The sequence below is a fragment of the Apus apus genome, chromosome 1 (genome assembly GCF_020740795.1).
Source record: "Apus apus isolate bApuApu2 chromosome 1, bApuApu2.pri.cur, whole genome shotgun sequence".
Taxonomy (NCBI): Eukaryota; Metazoa; Chordata; class Aves; order Apodiformes; family Apodidae; genus Apus; species Apus apus.
Genome location: NC_067282.1, coordinates 185,199,747 through 185,219,233, shown reverse-complemented (window position 1 = coordinate 185,219,233; position 19,487 = coordinate 185,199,747). Strand labels below are relative to the sequence as shown.

Genomic DNA, 19,487 nt, shown 5'->3' with positions numbered 1-19,487 from the left:
ACGTGGACATTGTGGGTGGGGAAGCCACTGCACCACCTACTCCAAATCAGTTCACTGTTCCCTTTGAACAATCCCCTGGGCAGCACCCTGCTCTTTCAATCCCCATCTCGATTTGTTGTAGGACAAACTGTTAGTCTTTCTGTATGCCCCAAGGCTTGTGAGAAGAAGGAATTTAGCAGAAAAGTCCACTTGCTAAGCCAGGGTTATCTACACAACTCTAACCCAAGGCTCTGGACCCACCGTCCTTTAATTTCTTGTGTCCACATCTGGCATTGACATCAGCAGTGATTTTCAGTGCTTGTAACCCAGCCTTTATCTGCAACTCATTTGATTATTTATTTATAGGCATTACACCCAAAGTCTCCCATAATGCCATACAGCTTTCAAATTGGAGGCAAACTAGTTGTGTTAAGGATTGCAAACTGGCTTTAGCCCAGACTTTTCCAGTCTGTAGCTCTAATCCAGCCTGATGTCAGTTAAAGACACCACTGTGTGATTTATTTGTTCCTGTGCAGGTACAAGACCATATATAATAGCTCCATTGTCTCTCCTTGTCTTACAGAACCTACAGATGTTAGGCTCTGCTGCAGGACTTCTGGTTTCCTCTGGTGAACAGAAAGATTAATTTGTGCAATCCCAGGCTCCCTCACAGGGGCACATCTCTGGTTTGCCTTCTTTTCTAGCCCTTCCTGTAGAGGAGCTCAAGCTCTGATTTGCCTCCCGCGCGATCCTTCTCCCTGGATGAGGAAAGCCCAGAACGTGCCTCTCACATCCATCTCGCTGTCACAGCAATGCCGTGGTGCTCACTCCCTGCGCCTCCCACACAAACGGTCCCGAAAACAGCCCTGTGCTGACACAGCTTCTGCTACCCAAGCTGTGTTACTCACAGCTACTTCGAGTGCCAGCGTTGTGCTGTGCGAGGAAAGGGGGAGAGGAAGAGGACAATGTGGTGGAAGAACAAGGGGGCTGTAGCCTTTCCACCCCCTCTGGCATCACCACCACCTCCTGCAGAGGCACGCTGCAGGCTGCACGCCTGCCTGCACCCACGCTGCTCTCTCCAGCACAGCAGCTGGGGCTGGGCTTGGGGGAGATTGCAAAGCATTGCTCACAGCAGTCGGAGTTCCCAGAGCTCCCCTTCCAGCAATAGTTTGTGATGGAGTGATCCCAAGCATCATGCAAATTTTAACGGTATGCTGTAAAGTTCAGAGGCAGCTGAGTTAGTCCAGTGTGAGGTTTGGTTGTTCTGGTTTTCCAAATCAGATTTGTTAGAGCTAGAGTACTTGCCAGGTGCAGCAGCTCACAGCCCTCAAAGCAGTGCTGAAGGAATAATTCTGAGATCTTCCCAGTGCTGCTGTAACGCGTAGCCTTCCCACTGGTAACACGGAGGGCACTGGGTCGGTCTGGCTGGCAATCTTTCGGCAATCCCTGCCCTGCCCTGCCCGGCTGCCTGGGCAAGGAGCAATATGACTTCTGGTCACAGCAGAACTGCACTCCAACTTCCCTCTCAGCACATTGTATGAAGTTTAGATGATGCTATTTTGGAGCAACATAAATACTCCTGACCTTAGGGAAAGCAGAATATTAGAGCTGGCCGAAGGATGCTTTTTTCAGAATGGTACCAAAAAAATGCAGTGACTGAGACTGAAATGACACAGACCTATCTCCTTTCCAGGGAAGTCGGTAAAATGTATTCTGCAGAGCTACTACTCATTCTGCCTTTCTTCTCCTCCTCCGCAGCCTGAAATGGACGGTCCCTCCGTTCGGGAAGAAAACCGCAGGGTCGGGGCAGGGCCAGGGCAGGTCGGGACAGGTCGGGGCAGGACGGGACGGGTTCGGGGCAGGTCGGGGCAGGACGGGACGGGTTCGGGGCAGGTCGGGGCAGGTCGGGGCGGGATCGGGGCAGGTCGGGGCGGGATCGGGGCAGGTCGGGGCGGGACGCACCCGCGGCTGCGGCGCTGGCGGGAACGGCCGCCAGAGGGCGACACAGCCCCGCGCGCAGCCCCGCGCCTGGCGGGCCCGCCCCGGGGCAGCCCCGACCCTTCCCGACCCTTCCCCGACCCTGCGCTTTTCTTTCCGAACGGACGGAACGTCCATTTCAGGCTGCGGGGGAGGAGAAGAAAGGCAGGCAGCTCCACAAACCTCTGTTCTGTCAGCCGCTGACTGGAAGAACGGGTACCAGGCAACCACCAGTCACCACAGGTGACAGGAATGGGACGGAGGGACAGAATCACCTGCATTATCACATAAGCATTTTTAAGATCTCGAGCTTTATAGTTCATAAATCTCTGAAGTGAAGCAGGTAACACAAATACAGCACACAGCTCCTGAAGTTGGGATTACTCGGCAATCATGAAGTTAAGGGTTGGCAAAGTCCACCAAGTTTGTTTCTGGCCGTGTTTTCCACTGCCACCCCAGCTCGCCATGAAACGCTCCCATCTGTATCCCTGTGGGACACGGGAAGCTCCTGCGGCAGCCGTGCCACCGCCACTGTGCTCGTGTGCTCGAAACTAGAGGTGTGGTGAAGGATCTTGTACCGCTCAAGGTTTTAAATGGTAAGGTTGTTTTGCATGGTGGCGGTGAATCCCTTGTTAGTGCAAGTTCTTAAGAACCTGTTGAGACAGGGACAGGCATATGCCTGTCCAGGACTGATGACTTCCCTGGCAATCTGTCCAGGGGTTGATTCAAATGTCACACTGGATTTCTATTTCTACAAACCAAAGATCACTGAAGACAATGGAACAACTCTAGCTAATGTCACCATCACTGCTATCAGTTCCTAAGAAACCTTATGTAAAAATAACTTGTCAAGAAAAAGAATGAAAAAGAGAAAGAGGAAGGGATGGATGGAAGAACAAGGGCAGGAAGGAGGGAGGTAAGGATAGAAGGAAACACAGGGCAAGCTAAAGTGCACTTAGCTCCCCTCCCTGCCCCTATCCCATCTTGGAAGCACCTATGCCTAAGAGCAGTGTCATGTGCATAAGGAACTTTTCTGACCCTCTACACAATGAAATTACCTCAGAAATACCATGTTGTGGCTGTTAACTAGTTGGGGAGGCTTAGTTTCAGTAAAAAATAAAATTTTAAAAAAATCATTTGGAGTTGAAACACTGAAGAAAACCATGAATCACCTGCCAAGCCCTCTCTTCAATCCTGGCAGCTCCCATTGACCTAAAAACAATTCCACGTCAACGGTGACATTTAAAGAAGATATACCAAGTATTAAAAACAACTACGAACAGGATTTCTGTGTTACACAAGGCCACTTAGCAGACACCAGTGACCCATCTTGCAATTGCTAATTAATGAGGCATTCAATTACCACAAGCCTCTGCAAATATGGATCAGAGCACAATTTGCCATCATGCACACTCTGCCGGTGACACCACAGCTGCCAGTGGGATCTCTGGCACGTTCCTGCCAAGTGGGTGCTTCTGTTGATAGCAGCACATCTGCTGCTGGCAGAGCTGCAGAGCCCTGCACCCCTGGGATTGCCTGACCTGGAAATGCCAAGGGCTTTGTGGTTTGATAAACTTCCCTCAGTGTCAGTGCTCACTCTCCACTTCCAGAACTGTTGTGCACCACAGACCAGGGTGAGGTAGCAGAGGCAGAACCTGCAGCCCCACTGTCTCGTGTCAGCAGAGACCTGCATCTTACCTTGCCCCTTGCAAAGGCGTGTTCGGTGTTGCTGAGCCAGCAAAGGAAACACTGCCTGAAGTAACCCTATGCAAAAGCACCAACACTGCTGACACAATCAGGGTGCAGCATCGTGAGCTAAAGGAAAAACAGGATAGCGAGGTTCACAGTATTCCCACAAGCAGAGGGCTTGCCAACCAGATCAGGTGAGGTCTTTCCTGCAGGCTAAGGCCATGATCCCCAGCTCTGACCAAAAATCATTGAACCTTTGCAGCTGAAGCAGTGAGAAGCTTGGCAACGTGTCTGTAGGCTATCAAGGGGCTCACAAGGTTTGCACAAGACACCAGCAGGGGTGTTGCAGGAGGAGCTGCAGCTCAAGAAAAACCTGAACTATCACTCAGGAGGAACAGCTTGAACCAAACACATTGTGCTGCAAATAACCACGGCTTGAGTGCAGGCCTGCCACACACAGATAGTTGAGCACATCTGAGTAAAAGAGGATAAAATATATGAATGGCTGCATAAAGGACACTAGAGTGACAATATTCAGGTTGCAGAGCAGCAGGACCGGGGCCCCTGTCACATGCTGCTCAGCCAGTGCCACACAGTGTTATACCTGCTACCCAGCACATGACAGCCCTCCAGGATCCCGTGCCACGGGAAGCCTGTGGCTGGGTAAGGCTGATGCTTGGAAGAGGTGAGATTAGAAACAGATGCAGAAGCAGGCTGCTATGGTCATTGGGGACCAGCTGCATCTGGAAACAGCAGTACTGAGAGTATCCTCAGATGCCAAGAAAGCCATCTGGCTTAATCCCCAAAAGCAGCCACCAATTTACTCTTCTCCAGTACAGTCTCCCATCTTTCTCAGTGGCCTTCACCTACCAGTTGGGGGGAGGGGGAGGAGAAAAAAGAAAGAAAGAAAAAAAGATATTTTATATCACTCTGCAGTCTGTGTACTAGATTAAAATGCCCAAAGTTAATTTTTTTTCCTTATGTCAGACACTGGATGGCTTTTTTTTTCCCCAGAAGAGAAGGTCTGCAGAGCTTACACCTTTACCTGATTACGTGGTTTTTAGAATGTTCATGCATCAATGTGCTTTTACAGCAAGTTGAAACTATTATTAAACCAAACGGGAAGTGAAATTCCCAACTGCCTCGACATGTCTGTACTTGGTTTCTACATACCATGTACTTCCAGAGCTCAGCTCAATCCTAAACCTTGGCTAGAGTGTGTCTGTAAAGTAAAATATGCAATAAGATCAGAAAATGCACCTCAAATCTGTTCTAGTGAAACTGTTTTTAGATAGCGTGCTCAGACTGAACAGCTGTTTCAGCCATACTGTCACTGAGCTGTGACCCAGCAGAATCAGAGCAAGAGGAGCAGGAAAAGGGATAGAGAACATTTCAGAAAATGATCACTAGCTATAACCAACTCTTTAACACACCTTTCTTGACCAATAAAATATTTGTATGTGTCAGACTACTAATGTGAAGTACCATTAAATGCCGCTTGCGCTTAAACAGATGGTGCCGTATGGACTTTGCAGGTTTCGTGGGTGAAACATGAACTGTTTCTAGCAGAAGAGGAAACGTCCACGGGAAGAGAGAAAGCGGGCGGACGGCACAGCAGCGGCCCGCAGCAGGACGGCACGGAGAGGAAGCCGCCCCTGGCCCCTGGCCCCGCACAGCCCCGGCCCGCACAGCCCCGCCACGTACAGCTCTGGCCCGCACAGCCCCGCACGCACAGTCCCGGCCCGCACAGCCCCGCACGCACAGCCCCGCCACGCTGCTGCCGGGGAGCGGCTCTGCGCAGGGCGGGGCCGCGGGGGCCCCTGGGAGCTGTAGTGCGCTGGGCCGGCGGGCGGGGCCGGCGGGCGGGGCCGCGGCGGGGCCGCGGGACTACCAGGCCCAGGCTGCCCAGCGCTGCCGCCCCGCCCCGCGGTATGAATGACTAATGCAGCGTGCTGTCTGGCCGGCGTGCCCCGGCTCCGGAGCTGCCGACACCGCCTCCCGCAGCGCCCCGGACAGCGGCGGGACCCGCCGACCCAGGCAGGTGAGCGTGGCGAGCGGCGGGGGCTGGGGGGGGCGGCCGCGGCTCCCGCGGCTCCCGCTCCCTGCCGGGCCGGGGGGCGCTGCCATGTTGGGGCCGAGCCCGGGCGGGTTTGCCCGAGGGGGAGCAGGGGCTGCCGCGTTTCTCCCGCTGCCCCGCGGGAGGGGAGGCGGCTGTGAGCGGCTCGGCCGCCGCTCCCCTCGCCGCCTGCCCCCTCGCCGGCACCCGGCCTTGCTCTTCCAGGCGGCCGGCCCGGAGGTACCGGCGGCAGCGCCGCGCTCGGGCGGGAAGGCGGCGGGGCCGGGCGGCCCGCTCCCCGCGTTCCCCGGGCCTTGCGCCCGCGGGGAAGGGCAGCCGGGGCCGCGCTGCCCCGCCGGTGACCCTCCGGGCGGCGGGGCTGAGGGGCCCGCTTGGGGCGGGGGCGAGCGGCTGCGCGGCCTCGCTGCGGCGGAGGGGAAGGGGAAGGGGAAGGGGAGGCCCGGAGGCCGCTGCCCGTCCCCGCCCCGCCGGAGCCAGCGAGGAGGCCCGCCCTGCCGGGCACAAAACTTGAGGAATCGCGCCCTTTGGGGGTGGTTTTAAGGCCCCCGAGCCCAGTGTGGCTGCAGCGGCGGCTTCCCCTGTCCGCTCCCCCGCTGTGGCTGTTCCTGGCCTGGGGGTTGGAGCAGGTGGCAGCGTGGGGTGGGCAGGGCGCCCCGGGCCGGGTTACGTTTTCTAGGTGTTTCGTGACAAAAACGTGGGATTCGTTTGTGGGTTTAGTTGTGACGGTGAGCTGGAGAAGAGAAAAGCAGACTCACGGTTTTTCTTTCTCTTTTTTTTTTTGGTCTCTAAACAGCTGTGACTCTTTCAAACTGTCCATATTGTGCATCGTATGCAATAAACAGCGAAATCAGCGTTTTGAATTCACCCCTGAAAATAGTTCTGATTAGCCCAGGTCTTGAAAAGAACTCGTGTCCCAGGGATAACCTGTGCTTTTCTCTTGGTGCAAGTACATGTATTGATGATCCTGTACGCTGGTATCCATACAACGAAAGGTTTTATTTTTTGCTAGCTTTCAGGAAGAGTGAGAATGTGTTTATTTTTTAAAACTTGGCAGAAAGTTGCAGCTGCTGAGTGGGTGCTGCTGGGATGGAAAACAGAGAGGATGAGTTTTTAAAAGTTAGGTGCTACTTTGCATGAGGGGTAGTGCTGAGTAGTGGTTCTGAGAAGTATCAGTGGTGCCTGGAACGGCCTCACCTATTTTGTAGAGGCATGTATCGGTGTTCAGGTCATCAATGCACGTGTTCTTGGAAAGCTAACAGAGTAACGAAAAAAAATCCAAACCAAACAGATTTCAGGGTTTCCCAGCTCTATTTTAGCAGGGGACCTTAGACCTTAAGCAGTAGGGACAAAACACATAAATTTAGGTACTGTAAGCTAAAGGAGCTTATTAATTGAAGATAACTGGGTTGTGGCTGTGGCTTTAGTTTGTGGCCTGCTGTTTGTGGCTTTCAGTAGGCTTTCAAGTTTCTGTAACTTGAGTTGCTGATTGTAAATTTATCAGCGTCACAGTGTCTGGCACTCCTGTGTCTTAGCTGAAGACTCAGACATTGTTTAATTCAGTGCTAGGAGAGCTGTATTTTTCAGCGCATTCTTTCTTCCATATGCTAAATATGACGAAGCCTTGCGGCTGCTGCCAGCACAGCTGTGAATAAAGCAGTGGTATCCGTCGGGGAGTCACTAGATTGGTTTTGGTGGTGTTTGTTTTTTTTTTTTTGTAAAATAGTACTTTTCAGAAACTAAAATCTTTTTCCTAATTTTCTAATTGGGAAAAGTAAAGAAAGATGTTTGAGGCAGTCTTAGAAAGTGAAAAAATAAGAGCAGGCCAGAGATAAGTGTGTCCCAGATTTAATGGGAGTGGTGTGTAACTAAAGCTGTCTGAATGAAGAGATACTGCAGCATGCACTTTGCCAGCCAGTGCTAGTAGGAAGGAGGGGTTCTGTAGCTCTCCTTGTACTGCCAGGGAAAGTCCACACTGGTTCGCAGCACCGGTTGTCTGTCATAGATGATTTAGTACTAGATCTTCCCAATAAATTCTGGTGGTAGTGGTTGTTACTAGATAGGTATTTGCAAATGGGTTCCCAATGTGAATAGTTTCGGAGGTCAGGCCTTCAACTGTTGAAGGTTGTTGTAAATGGTCACTGAAGTTTGAGATGCTGTGGACATGTTAGTTAATACTGTTCTGCATTTGAACTTAAAAACCCTAGAAATGGGAGTGTTGTCTTTTTTTTCCCTGCTTGCAAAATTACTTAGGGGCATATAACTCTAATATTAACAGCAATTTATAGATTTGTATGAAAACATACGTGTACTCAGTGACAAGCTTTCTTCCTTTCCACTTCTTTTTTTTTTTTTAAAAAAAAAGTGCAGTTTTCTTCTTCTCCCTCCCTCTTTCGCTTATGCAGTTTGATTGAAGCCACTGAAGGATACGGAGACTTAGCATCTCCACATAGAAGAACCTGAGTGTTCTGATGACAGGGCATATCAAGCTGCAGGAGAGACTACAGTGGAGCTCCAGGAGTTTGCGTTTCCAGTGGTTAAGCCCTGCAGGCTGTCTGCAAAATAACTTTGTCTGCACGGACAGTGCAACGTTGTGCACGTGTGTGGAGAGGTTTGTGTCTCTGTGCAGGAAGGGTGTGCACGCCTCTGAGAGGGAGCAGGGGCCCACACCACAGCTAAACAGCAACACGAGTGCTGATGAGGTTGAAAAAAAGGTCTCCGGTCACCTGTGCAGGACATCTGGGCATCCTGATCTTTCCTCACTCGGTATGATGTGGATCTCATGTTGCACAACTGGCAGCCCTCTGGAAGGACAGTAAGGCAGCCAGTTACAGGGTAGCCGATGAAGAAGGCATATGTGTGAGGAACCAGGATCAGGAATTGCTGAGGGATTTTCCAATTTCTTTGGAGGGCAGAAGATGAAAATAGGATGGAGATAAAAAAGATATTTCCTCAAAAGATTCTAACTACAGAGATTGTCAGGCACAGGGTGCTTTACATATGAAATGAATGGTGCAACAGCTGGATGGAGTTGCAAACAAGACTTATCTCCTGGTTAGTGTGTATGTCTGTAGTACTGGAGGATCAGTGCTAACCTGGGGCTTTTGTTTTCGGGCCAGCGGCTGAAATTGGCTTCCTTTCCTGGGGCTTTGTCTCTCTTAGGTCTGTCTTGAAACCTGACCCTCTTTCTTCAGTTCCCTGCCACAGCAGAGTTCGTTGTGTGTCTTTGCTTGTTGTCAATTCGTGGGCCCGTGTCATGTAACAATGCTTTCTGCTTTTGTCACCACCTAATGATTTTGAAAAAGCATATATTATCTTGTTCCCAGCTGGTGTTTGGAGACTAGGATGGAAGGGGCAGGCAGAAGAAAACTTATACATTATGGGATTCACAGCTGGGCAAAATTATTTTGTCATACAAAAATCCAATTTTAGCATCATAAGGATTGCATTTAAAGGTGTTCTTAGCAAAATAAATGAAGGTTAAGGGTTGCATTTAAAGGTGTCCTTAGCAAAGCAAACGAAGGTGTGTGTCTACCTGTACTCCTGAGACCCAACTTCTGTGTATCTCAGCAGCCAGCCATTGACACGTGGCTTAAAAATATATGTGGAATTTAACTTCTGCATCAGTTTTGTGGACCACAGTCAAACTTCTTCCAAGCCACTAGTCCATGGTCCATGGCAGAACTTCCCTACCCATCTCCTTTGCTGGCTGCTTGTAGGTAATGAACATACAGGAGAAACTTTCCTTCTTGTAGAACTCCGTAGAAAGTGGGCGTGCACCAGTTCTACTCTCACTGTTGCTCTGCTGGGGAGTGTTTGCAGAACGCTCCCCAGAGTCAGAAGTATCCCTTGGTTCACGGTTTTGAATGGCCTGGAGGGAGGAGGTGTGCTGAGTGGATATCTTACCTCAATCTGCTGAATGCAGGAGTCCCTAATAGAATTATCTTGGTTCCAAATCTTCCCTGAATGCACATAATTCATATGGAAATCAAATAGGAAAGTATCTTGGGTACATATGTAGTTTTAAGTGGGAGTTACTCAGTGGCTGGCCAGACTTGGGCTGTGTCACTTTGGTCTTTTTGATCTGTTTCATGTTTCTAAATTTACCATTTTCTTTACAGCCTCTTTAAATGGTAAGGTTTTGGTCTCAATTCTCTGCATCAGCAGCCTGATTTGCCTTGTTCTTACTCATTTTGTCTAGTAGCCCTAGACAGTGTAATAGCAAGAATTTCTAAAAACACAAAACATATGTGAATACCTTCTTTTTTTCCACTGGTAAAGATAAACATCTTTTCAGTGCATCAGTGTCCCAGGCCAGATATTCTCATGTTCCAACATCACCTTTCAAACAAAATCAATTTAGGTGTCTGTGACTTTTATCTTTTAGGTTCCAAAGTATGCAAATGGATGTTGCCTCCAATTTACCTTAATTTAGGCTGCATAACATCAGCACAGTTCATGTTGCAGGAACATCTGATTGATTCTCAGAGGGTAAAATATCTGTGTTTTGAAATTTATGAACTTCTGAGTCATGAGAAACCTAAGCTGCAATCTACAGCCATTTACAGAATCGGTTGCTCAGTGAAGTTTCAAAGGTGTGGGTTGTGTCAGAGACACATACAATATGTAGGGTAGGTCACCTTGATGATGGTTTTGAAATACATTGCAATTTCTGTGGCTATTGCATTAATTGGCAGTCAGGATGCGACTGAGGCATCCTTTTGAGTATGAGCAGTCTGTCAACAGAGAAGAGACACCATTTGGAGCCTGATGATTGTAAACGTTTGTAAGATTTCTGTGTGTAAGCATTGATAAAGCCTCATCAACCTTAAATACTTTGCTTCCATTGCAGAGGACAGTGCTGAGATAAACTGGGTATTTGTTGATTTGATTTTTGCATTCTTAGTAGGTTGAATGTTAGGCATGGAAGGTTCTTGGTTAGGTATTCCAGGCAGCAAGTTATGTGTGAAGTGGTTTGTCAGTGGGAGAAGAGTTGTTTCTGTATCTTCTAAGGTATTGGTATGACTCTTCTGTTGACATAAAATATGTGGTCCTGTTAATGAATAGCAGCATTCAAGTCAAACTGCAAAATGGAAATGCTTTGAAAGCTCCGGCAGCCTCCTAGCCACTTATTTAGCTATCAGAGGTCAGATTTGTAGATGTATTTATATATTCATACATCTCAGTTCCTCATTTGTAAAACAGGGAAGTACATGTAATACTATTTCAGAGGGTGCAGGATTAATACTCCTGAGTACTGAGAGATTTGGATACCTTCTGCAATATTAGTGAATATTGTAACTATCTAAAGCAGTAATACGTATCTTTAGATATGTGGGTGGATCAAACATAAAAATTGTTTACTTTCCTTTTCAATAAAAGGTGGAACAAGTTGTGGTAGTTTGATGGCTCTGTTCTGGTTTGAGCTTAGTTTCTCACTAGTTATTCTGACATGTGTGCAGAGCATAAAAAATACTGAGCGATTGCAAGACTACAGAGAACTTTTTTCCCTGTTGCAATGCCAATATGTTGAGGAAATAAATGCTGCTTCTGAATTTCTATATAGCTCAGAAGGAAGAAAACATGGTAAAAAAATTTTTTTTAGAGTAGCTGATTAGGTTATTTATAGGTAGGAGCATGCAGGTTTTTAAAAATGCTTTTTTATTAATTCCATTGAATCACTGGAGGAAGCAAACTGAGGCAAGACAATAAAGGAAGAAATTCCATACTTCTGATTAGACAGGGCAGTTGTTGTTTAATGGTAGCTCATGGTTTAGAGTCTGTAATTTGACTAGCTAGAACTGCTGACTTGTGAGTGGACCTCTTGCCTCCTCAAGACTGTGAGTTAAGAGAGTTTCAGATACCTAAATGTGCAGCTAGAACTGAAACACTCTGGTCAGGTAAGACTACCCAATATGAAAAATGAGCCAGTAGTTCACCAGCAGATTTCGCACAAAGAGGAAGGAAGCTCTGCTGAAGCTGTTTTATATTAGGAAAGCTGGAGAACTGATGTGAAATTACATGGCAAGGAAGTCTTTCTCACTCTGCTTTTTCAGCCACTGTGCAGCATAAACAATGCTAGATGTTGCACTTATCTGTGCTTTCCTTTCCAAACTTGTGATGTTGGGGGGAAGAGAATAATCCCCAAAAGTGTAGGGGAAAAAATACAGACCGTTTTTCACAGCGCTGTTGTCAGTGGGAAGGCCTGCCCTGTGTGTGCTGTCGTGACAAGAAGAACTTGAAAGGAAATTGGTGCCTATCAGTAAGGTGAGTAATGGCTAAATTCTAGCCTTGCAGTTCTTTGGGTGGTCTCAAAAAATCCTATATGGTTTCCTGTTCTTAAGAATTGGTGAAAGGGTTTCATTTGTTCATACGTGTATACATAAACAATATTTAATCACCCAGTGAATGGCAAACCCTCTAGGACTAGCTAAGATGAAATAAGCAAAAGAATTCCACTTCCTGAGGAAAAATATTATTGAATTGGGAATTAAATCCTCAAGGAGTTCTTCCAGGAAAATCCCAGAGGCAGAACCCAGTTTTGCTGGGTCATAAGGAGCCGCCAGGTCAGACTGGTTGTTTCTTCTGGCTCCAGGAGTTTTCTTGGTGGCACTCTCAGTAGGAGGAATTAATCCCAGATTAAGACAGTCTCCTGGCAAATGAGAGAACATAAATACTTTCTAATCTCTGATCTTTGAGTGTCTAGGAGCTGCATCTCCCAGTTTGTCTGAAAGAAATGCACTGTCATTTCTGAGATTTTCAGTATGTGATTTATCTCATGAGGGCCTCTCACAGTCCTTTGAAGTAGCTGAAAGAGAGGGATTTGATTTGTTTCACATGTTCATGCCAAGTCTCATGGTAATTAGAAAAACTTGAGGTTATGAGATGATGTGGTGTACATATTATTAGACACAATAAATAATTGTCTGACATCTGATTTTGCCTGTGGCTTTACAACCTGGGGTTGAATTTCTTTTTGTTTCCCGGCAGGTTCTGCTGACCTCCTCTTTTTCACATGCACCACCCCCTGTAATCTTCAGTAATCTTTTTTTCCTGGAGGAGCAGTGCTCTGCACTGCACCTCAGAATGACTGGGAAACTCTTGCCTCCCAGCCAACATTGTTTAAAATTCACCTCTGGGTTAGCAAGCACAGACAAATAAAATTAGCTCAGCCTTGTTACCTAGTCTCATTTTGTTTAGGAAGCTGAACTTTATTAAAAAATAAAAAGGAATTGCAAGGTTGAAAAATCAAGCTCTTCAGGAATTTGGAAAAGCTTGCATTTCAGTTAACCAGATGCTTGCCAGGATTTTATGTGAATAGGCACTATTTTTCTTGCTGTTGGACATGGTGGAAGGAGGTGCATCCAGGTTCATATGCTTCAGTTCCTAATCTGTGTGACAGCAAGGTATGTTTAGTCCTCTCTTGGAAGTTTCAGGATTAATAGTTCAAGTATTGTGGATGTGAATATATAGGTGTACAGGGGTGGTAACTTTTCCATGTGGATGAGCTAGGTATCTTTTCCATGAGGATGAGTCTATGGTATTGACTAGTTCCCAGAGTGTATGTACTTTTTCCTGTGCTGTTGATGAGCACATTGGCTAGCTGAGTAGCCAGCCTTGTCTGTATTCTGGTGCTGATGTATTTTGAGCCTGTCATCTCTCATGCTAAGGAAGAGTTTAAACACATGCAGATTTTCATAGCAGTTTTTTAATGGAGTTTTAGTTTGCTGATGACACCAGTTGTGAAGGTTCTCTTAATGTTCTCTGAGTAATGTGTATTCCTGGCCATGTTATAAGGAAAAAAAAAATTTAAAAAAAAACTAGGAGCAGGTCTTCTGTATGGAAAATTTCACCTCCAGTGGATCTTGAGCAGATCTAAGCATCTGAGAACAAGATCTCCTAGAATACAACGGTTGCAGACCTGTTTATCAATGCAGCCAACCAACTTTTCATCTGACCATCGTGGTTTGCTGTGGGTTTCCTGCGGAGACTGGAGACCTGCTACGGTGGAGCTGGGAATCACACTGAAGGTCATACAGGTCAGATGAAAAGCAGTGTTAATTAGCATGAGCAAACTCATATCTCACTCTCTCCAATATCAGACACATCACTTACCCCGTTGTCACTATTGGGTGAGGTTTTCTGAAAGGTCACTTGGTGGAAAAACATCACTCGATGCTTCTGTATAGAAGTCTATCCTTTAACTGCAACTTGCAGTTTACTATTTTTAAGAGACAAATTTTCAAACCCCAACAGGCTTTAACCAAGCTTAGAACTTTTGTTTGTATTTAGGGCCAGCTGATTAACTGGCAGAAAAACAGTGTGGGATTTTGCATATAAGCCGATGAGAATCAAGCCCATGGCTGAGCATCATAGTATGAGTACACCCCTAACTGCTGTAGTTGGATAAGTATTTTCTCAGAGGGCTGAGTTAGTTTCAGCATCTCCACTTCCTGCCATCCCTTTGGTTTTGTTGCCACAGTTGTTCTTGCAGCTATTTGCTCATCTGAGCTAAAAATGCCTTGGTAGGGTAGGGGGGAGAAAAGTTTGGGTTTTAACCTGAACCTGCTCTCCAGTCGGGTTCACTGTGCAAGGGAAAAAAATAGTTAAACCAGTCTGTCAGAGACAGGACAGGATAAAAAGAGGTGCTGGGTTCACTTAAGCCCCAACACACCCAGACAACTCCGGCCAGCCTGTCTGGCCGAAGTATCAGTGGGCTGGCATGACCCTGCTTGAGGGTCTCAGGACAGAGGCTTCCTTCTGCTGCACTCATTTAGGGCTGTCCACAGCACATGTAAATCATGGAAATGCTGAAGCAGAAAAAAGCTGTTCGTATTCACCTGCTGTTTCAGCTTACTCTGATGTTCAAGTTTTATTGACTTTACTCCTTGGAAAAGGGGAAGGTGCAGTCTTGGTTTTAAATTTATGTTATGCATTGCAGGAAAAACAGTGGAGTATTTACATTGCCTTTGCTGACTTCTCGCATGCCTTTAATAAGTAGGTTGTTAATGAACCTCTTGGACTGTTTGCAGTGTGTAGTTTTTGTTTCAACAAGATCCTTTCCTCTCAGCTCAGGAGCGGTGTCTGTAGCTGTTCCCTGCTCAGAGCACTTGTTGGGATTTTGCTCCAGGGAGTGTACAGAGCCAGGCTCTTGGCCACTCTTGTTTTCTTGCCTTCCCTGCAGCTGTGATCTCCGGTTCACTGGCTGACCCAGCCGTGGACAACGGGAAGGTGTGAATTGCTGCCATCTCCCCGCGCAGCCTGGCCTGGCGGGAGGTGTGCCAGCAGCCTGAAGTACACTGGCCTGCTGCGCCCTGCCCGCCAACACTCTGTTTTATAGACACGTATTTTAAGGAAAGCTAGAAAGCAGACAGCTCGCTAGAAAGCAAAGGGTAAACTCATGTGTTGTGGAAGTCTTTTTCATACAGGCGTGATCTTACTGATGTTCTGACCCTGGAATGTTTATAAATGTATAACATGATGCAGATCAGATAACTATGTCTGTGGTGCTTTTAGTTGAATATTAAGACCATGAATGCTTTTCTATTCCTTGTAGGGGTGAAGTCCTATAAATACAGATTACTCCTAAAAACTGTCTTTTGATAGCCATCCTGTATCTTAAATTATTTATGAATGATCTGGAGGAAAAGGATATTTTTTTCAGAATCTGAGACAGCAAATTCTGAGTTCCCGTGAAATCCACCCTTGTTTATCAAGATATTCTCAGTGTATGTGAAAACAGGAATCCTCTCTGGATTTAGAGCCAAGTCAAGAATTGGATTGAAACAGGCTAGTTTTGCCCTACTGGTGGGGGAGGGGGGTTGTTGGGTGTTCTTGTTACCAACAGCAGAGTTGAAAAGGTCACATTTCTGCATCTTCAGCTTGCTGCTTTTGTTACTTCAACTTTTATTAGAGACACTTCTGTTGTCCCGAAAGTGACAATTCTTTCTTTCTTCCTTCCTTCCTTCCTTCGTTCCTTTTCCCCCCCCCCTTTCTTCCCTTTCTTCCCTTTTCCCCCCTTACCTTTCTTAAACAAGTACTCTGGGCTGTGCTTTAGATTTTAATTCTCTTCCATTCTTTTTACTTCTTGCAGTTCCTCTGTGCTTGGTGAAAATAAGCCTACGCTGCAGGGATGCAAGAGGAGCAACAGCCTGAGGTAGGACTTGGAGATGAAGATCTTTTTTTTCTCAGTAGAATTCCAAGGAGGGTCAAGACTGAATCAGCCAGGTTCTTCCATTCGTTCTTAAGGAAGACCTGCACAGTAGTCTGCAAAGTCAGGGGTCGAGACTACCAGTATGAAACCCGTTAGAACAGGAGTTGAGGGACTGGGTGCCTTGCCACGTTTAGGTGTTTTTTTTTTTTAAGGGTCCCTTTCTTTCTGATTGCAAAAGCTAAAAAGGATATTTTGTACTTACTTGCAGGTGAGGAATTGCAGAAAATAGCCTAACCTATGTGCTTAAGCTTTGAGGAGGAAAAAATGTTATGTAAATAACACGAATTGGTTGTATACTAATGATCTTACATGTACATAGGCTACGTGATGTTAAAAGGAGGTGCCTTTTTCTGCCCTTTCTAGTCCTTTGCTCCTTTCATATTCATGTATCTCAAAACCTTTTTCTGGTGTTAGAGGTGAAACTCAGGAATTTTTTTTTCCTTATGAGATAGAGGAATGTCTCGTCCTGTGTCCTTTTGGTCAGACTCTTAATGTGGTGCTGCGTGCTTTTCTCACTGCAATGCTGAAATGTTGTTATGATGACAAAGCTAGCATCAGTGACAGGATTAATTCCATATGTTACACATGGACATATTTTTGCAAAATATTTTTGTGACTACAGTTACAAATCCAAGCAGTAGAATCAAGCCATATGTTGTGATCACGAGCTAAGCTGGTGTTAAATTAGATTTGTGAATGTAATTGCAATTTGTGGTGTAATTGCAGTTTGCATTTGTCAATGAACGGACTTGCTTTGTAGTGAAAGGATGATGTGTTCCTGTGAATGTTTTAAACCTTGAACTATAAAGCTGTTGTACTTTTTGGTCTTACTCTGTGAAATGTGTGATAAATTTTGCCTTACCTTCAGTGGGGCCAAGGTAAGACATCCAGGATTTATTATCTGAAAATTACTGTTTGGCATAATGGAATGCAAGAAGAAATCACTTTTGTTGAAAGTTCTTAACGATAGGATGTGCTTTGTACAGATCTGTTTTAAGTTTTAAAAGGTTAAGTGCAGAGTAAATTAGTCAGTCATTCTAGCTAAAAAGCTGGCATCCTTTGGGAGAGCTTGGCTGCCTGATTGCTGACTCTTTAATACAATATAGAGTACCTTCACTTTGAAGGTACTTGAATGATAATGGATTCACATCCTGCCCCTGATGTTTTTACTTATTGTTGTTGAAGAATTCCAAATTCTCCCAATAATCATCCTCATTCAACTTTGAATTAAGGTAGTTACCTCAAGATCAGCTTTCCCTGATTCTTAAGTCTCTCTTTTCTGCACTAACTGCCTCTGGCTTGGATGACATAGGCTGAATGACTGGCATTGTTTGAATTCTATGAGTTTTAAAACTTGCCAGAGACCTGACTCATATTCTTCTAGGGATCATACTTTAAAGTCGGTCTTTGGGAATCTTTTCAATTGCCTACCGATCCTTTAGAGAATAAAGCTATGCAGATGCTTTGCATCCTTTTGACTTTAATTTCTTGTGTATGAAGTCAACATACACAAAAACTGTGTAAGATTGGGAGTGTGTAGAGTTTAATTACCTTACATTTATTCAGATAGAGTACAATACTTCAGTAGATTCTTCTAGAATATATCTCGTGTATTCTTGTTAGTGCTGCTTTGCTTTTTCAGACTCCTGACAGACTGGTAGTCGAGTAAAATATACCATCATATAAATGGCAATGGTTTTAAAATAATGAGTGCACATTTTTTATTCCAACACAAAAGACACTAGTACTGTTACTCTCTTCTCTTTATTCAGGAATCAGGTTTTCTAGCTTCATACTATCTTTTAAAATAGGTATGAAACTTTTAGGTTGTAATATTCTTTCTTATACTTCTGTGGCTAGGAGAAAAGCAGTTGTAAAACCACAGACGATTTGAACTGTTGACACTGCTTAAATTATTTACTTGCATGAATATTATATGTAGGTTCAAATTGAGCAAACTCACAAGGGGAAAGTTGTATTAAAACATTTCATTTTAATTCCCAGCCTATTTTTGAATTTATTTCATACAGGCTGCTGCAGATCCAATGTCCTCCTCCGATGCACCAGATGATGGGCCAAAGGAAACGTCAAGTGTATCACAGAATATCTGTATGTTTCTGGTTTGACTGGGGAGGGTGTATCATGTTGGAAGTATATTAAACTAAATGTCCATGCCTTTTTTTTACCTGTTAGCACAAAAGGGATATACAGTTGAAGTCCTAGCTGGTGTAATCTGTTCACAATCTGTAGAAAAGCCCAGTTGCATAAACTGAAATTGGAAAGAGCGATGACATATAGACTCATAGAACGGTTAAGGTTGGAAGGGACCTTGAAGATCATCAGGTTCCAGCCTCCCTGCTATGACAATATATTGATTGTTGGTTTGCTCTTCCCATGCATTCAAAGGAAAGTAAATGTTTTTAATTTAGTAGATGTACTTAGGTATTGTTCTAAGATCTGTTGTTACTCTAAGCCAGAGGTGGATAAGTACATGTTTGCTTTGGCATTCTGGCATCCAGTGTTATGATATTGAAACAGTTGTCCCAAGTGGAATTTGCCCATGCCAGCATGATAATGTTTTGCTGTGAAGGCCAAGCCTGCAGGATGTGGGAATAGAAGTATTCCAGCCAAACCTGTCTTGTGAAGCCCTGGAAGAATATTGGTCCTTATCTTTTAGTGGGAAGGATCAGATAATGACAGGCATTTCTTTCTCAGGAAGATAAAACAAAAGCTTCGTCGGATTTACTCTGGGTTCATTGATACACTGTTGTAATGTTAATTTATACGATGCTCATTTTGCTCAATAGGAACATTCAGATTGTGCTTTCAGGCAAAGAATAGTCTCTGAACCACCTTAGGGCAAATTATCAGGAAACAGCAACATTACTATAATGCTGAAGTTGCTGAATAATCCCTAGGGATAACAATCATGGGAACAAACAGAGTCTTGGCTAAAGTTATAGAAAAGCATTCAGACCTAAAGAAGCAAATGAATTTTTTATGTTGCCTTTTTGTCCAGATATAGCTGCTCCTGAGCATGTTTTCCTTAAATGGTAACATCTGGTGCTTCACTGTTACAGCAGGTTTTCTTCACGTGAAACATTATTTAGTCCAGTTCTGAATGTATGTATGAGGTGTGAAGGCTTGAAAAATTAGAATAAATCCTTTAAGGGTTACTGAATATGTAGAAGCCACTTTCAGCTTGTGGAATCTGACCCATAAATGGCTTTAGGCTATGGAAATATTTGAGGAAAGTATAATGCATACATCCCCATTCTTTCTTAGATGCTCACTTTTGACCATTGTGGGAGGCAGGATATTTGCCGAGGTAGATTTTGGTTGATCTACTATGGCTGCTTTTACAGTTGTATGACTGCGAGTGCTGCAAGTGCAGCAGCCCTACATCTTCCTTTTACAGTCATGTTTACACCCACTCTCTGCTTGGCATCACCATCTGTTTTGGTTGCAACAGGGTCTTAGGTCAGACCATACTGATTGCAACACACCATGTTCTTGGGTATAAACTATGAAGTAGTAGGCTGCTAAAATGCTAAT

General features: G+C 45.4%; 1 protein-coding gene across 4 annotated transcripts in view; it reads left to right on the top strand.

Annotated features, from left to right (window-relative positions):
• The first annotated feature begins 5,570 nt into the window (after window positions 1-5,570).
• TRABD (TraB domain containing) overlaps window positions 5,571-19,487 on the top strand; it is a 36,252-nt gene continuing 22,335 nt past the window's right edge. For 2 of the 4 annotated variants that reach the window (XM_051609054.1, XM_051609051.1), the window contains exons 1-3: window positions 5,571-5,686; window positions 15,813-15,875; window positions 17,963-18,041. In XM_051609054.1, the coding sequence (XP_051465014.1) occupies window positions 15,852-15,875; window positions 17,963-18,041 (103 nt within the window). In that variant the 5' untranslated portion in view covers window positions 5,571-5,686; window positions 15,813-15,851. Of the gene's footprint in view, window positions 5,687-11,950; window positions 11,987-15,812; window positions 15,876-17,962; window positions 18,042-19,487 lie in introns of those variants that run through there. The other 2 variants (XM_051609052.1, XM_051609053.1) reach the window with 2 other exon arrangements.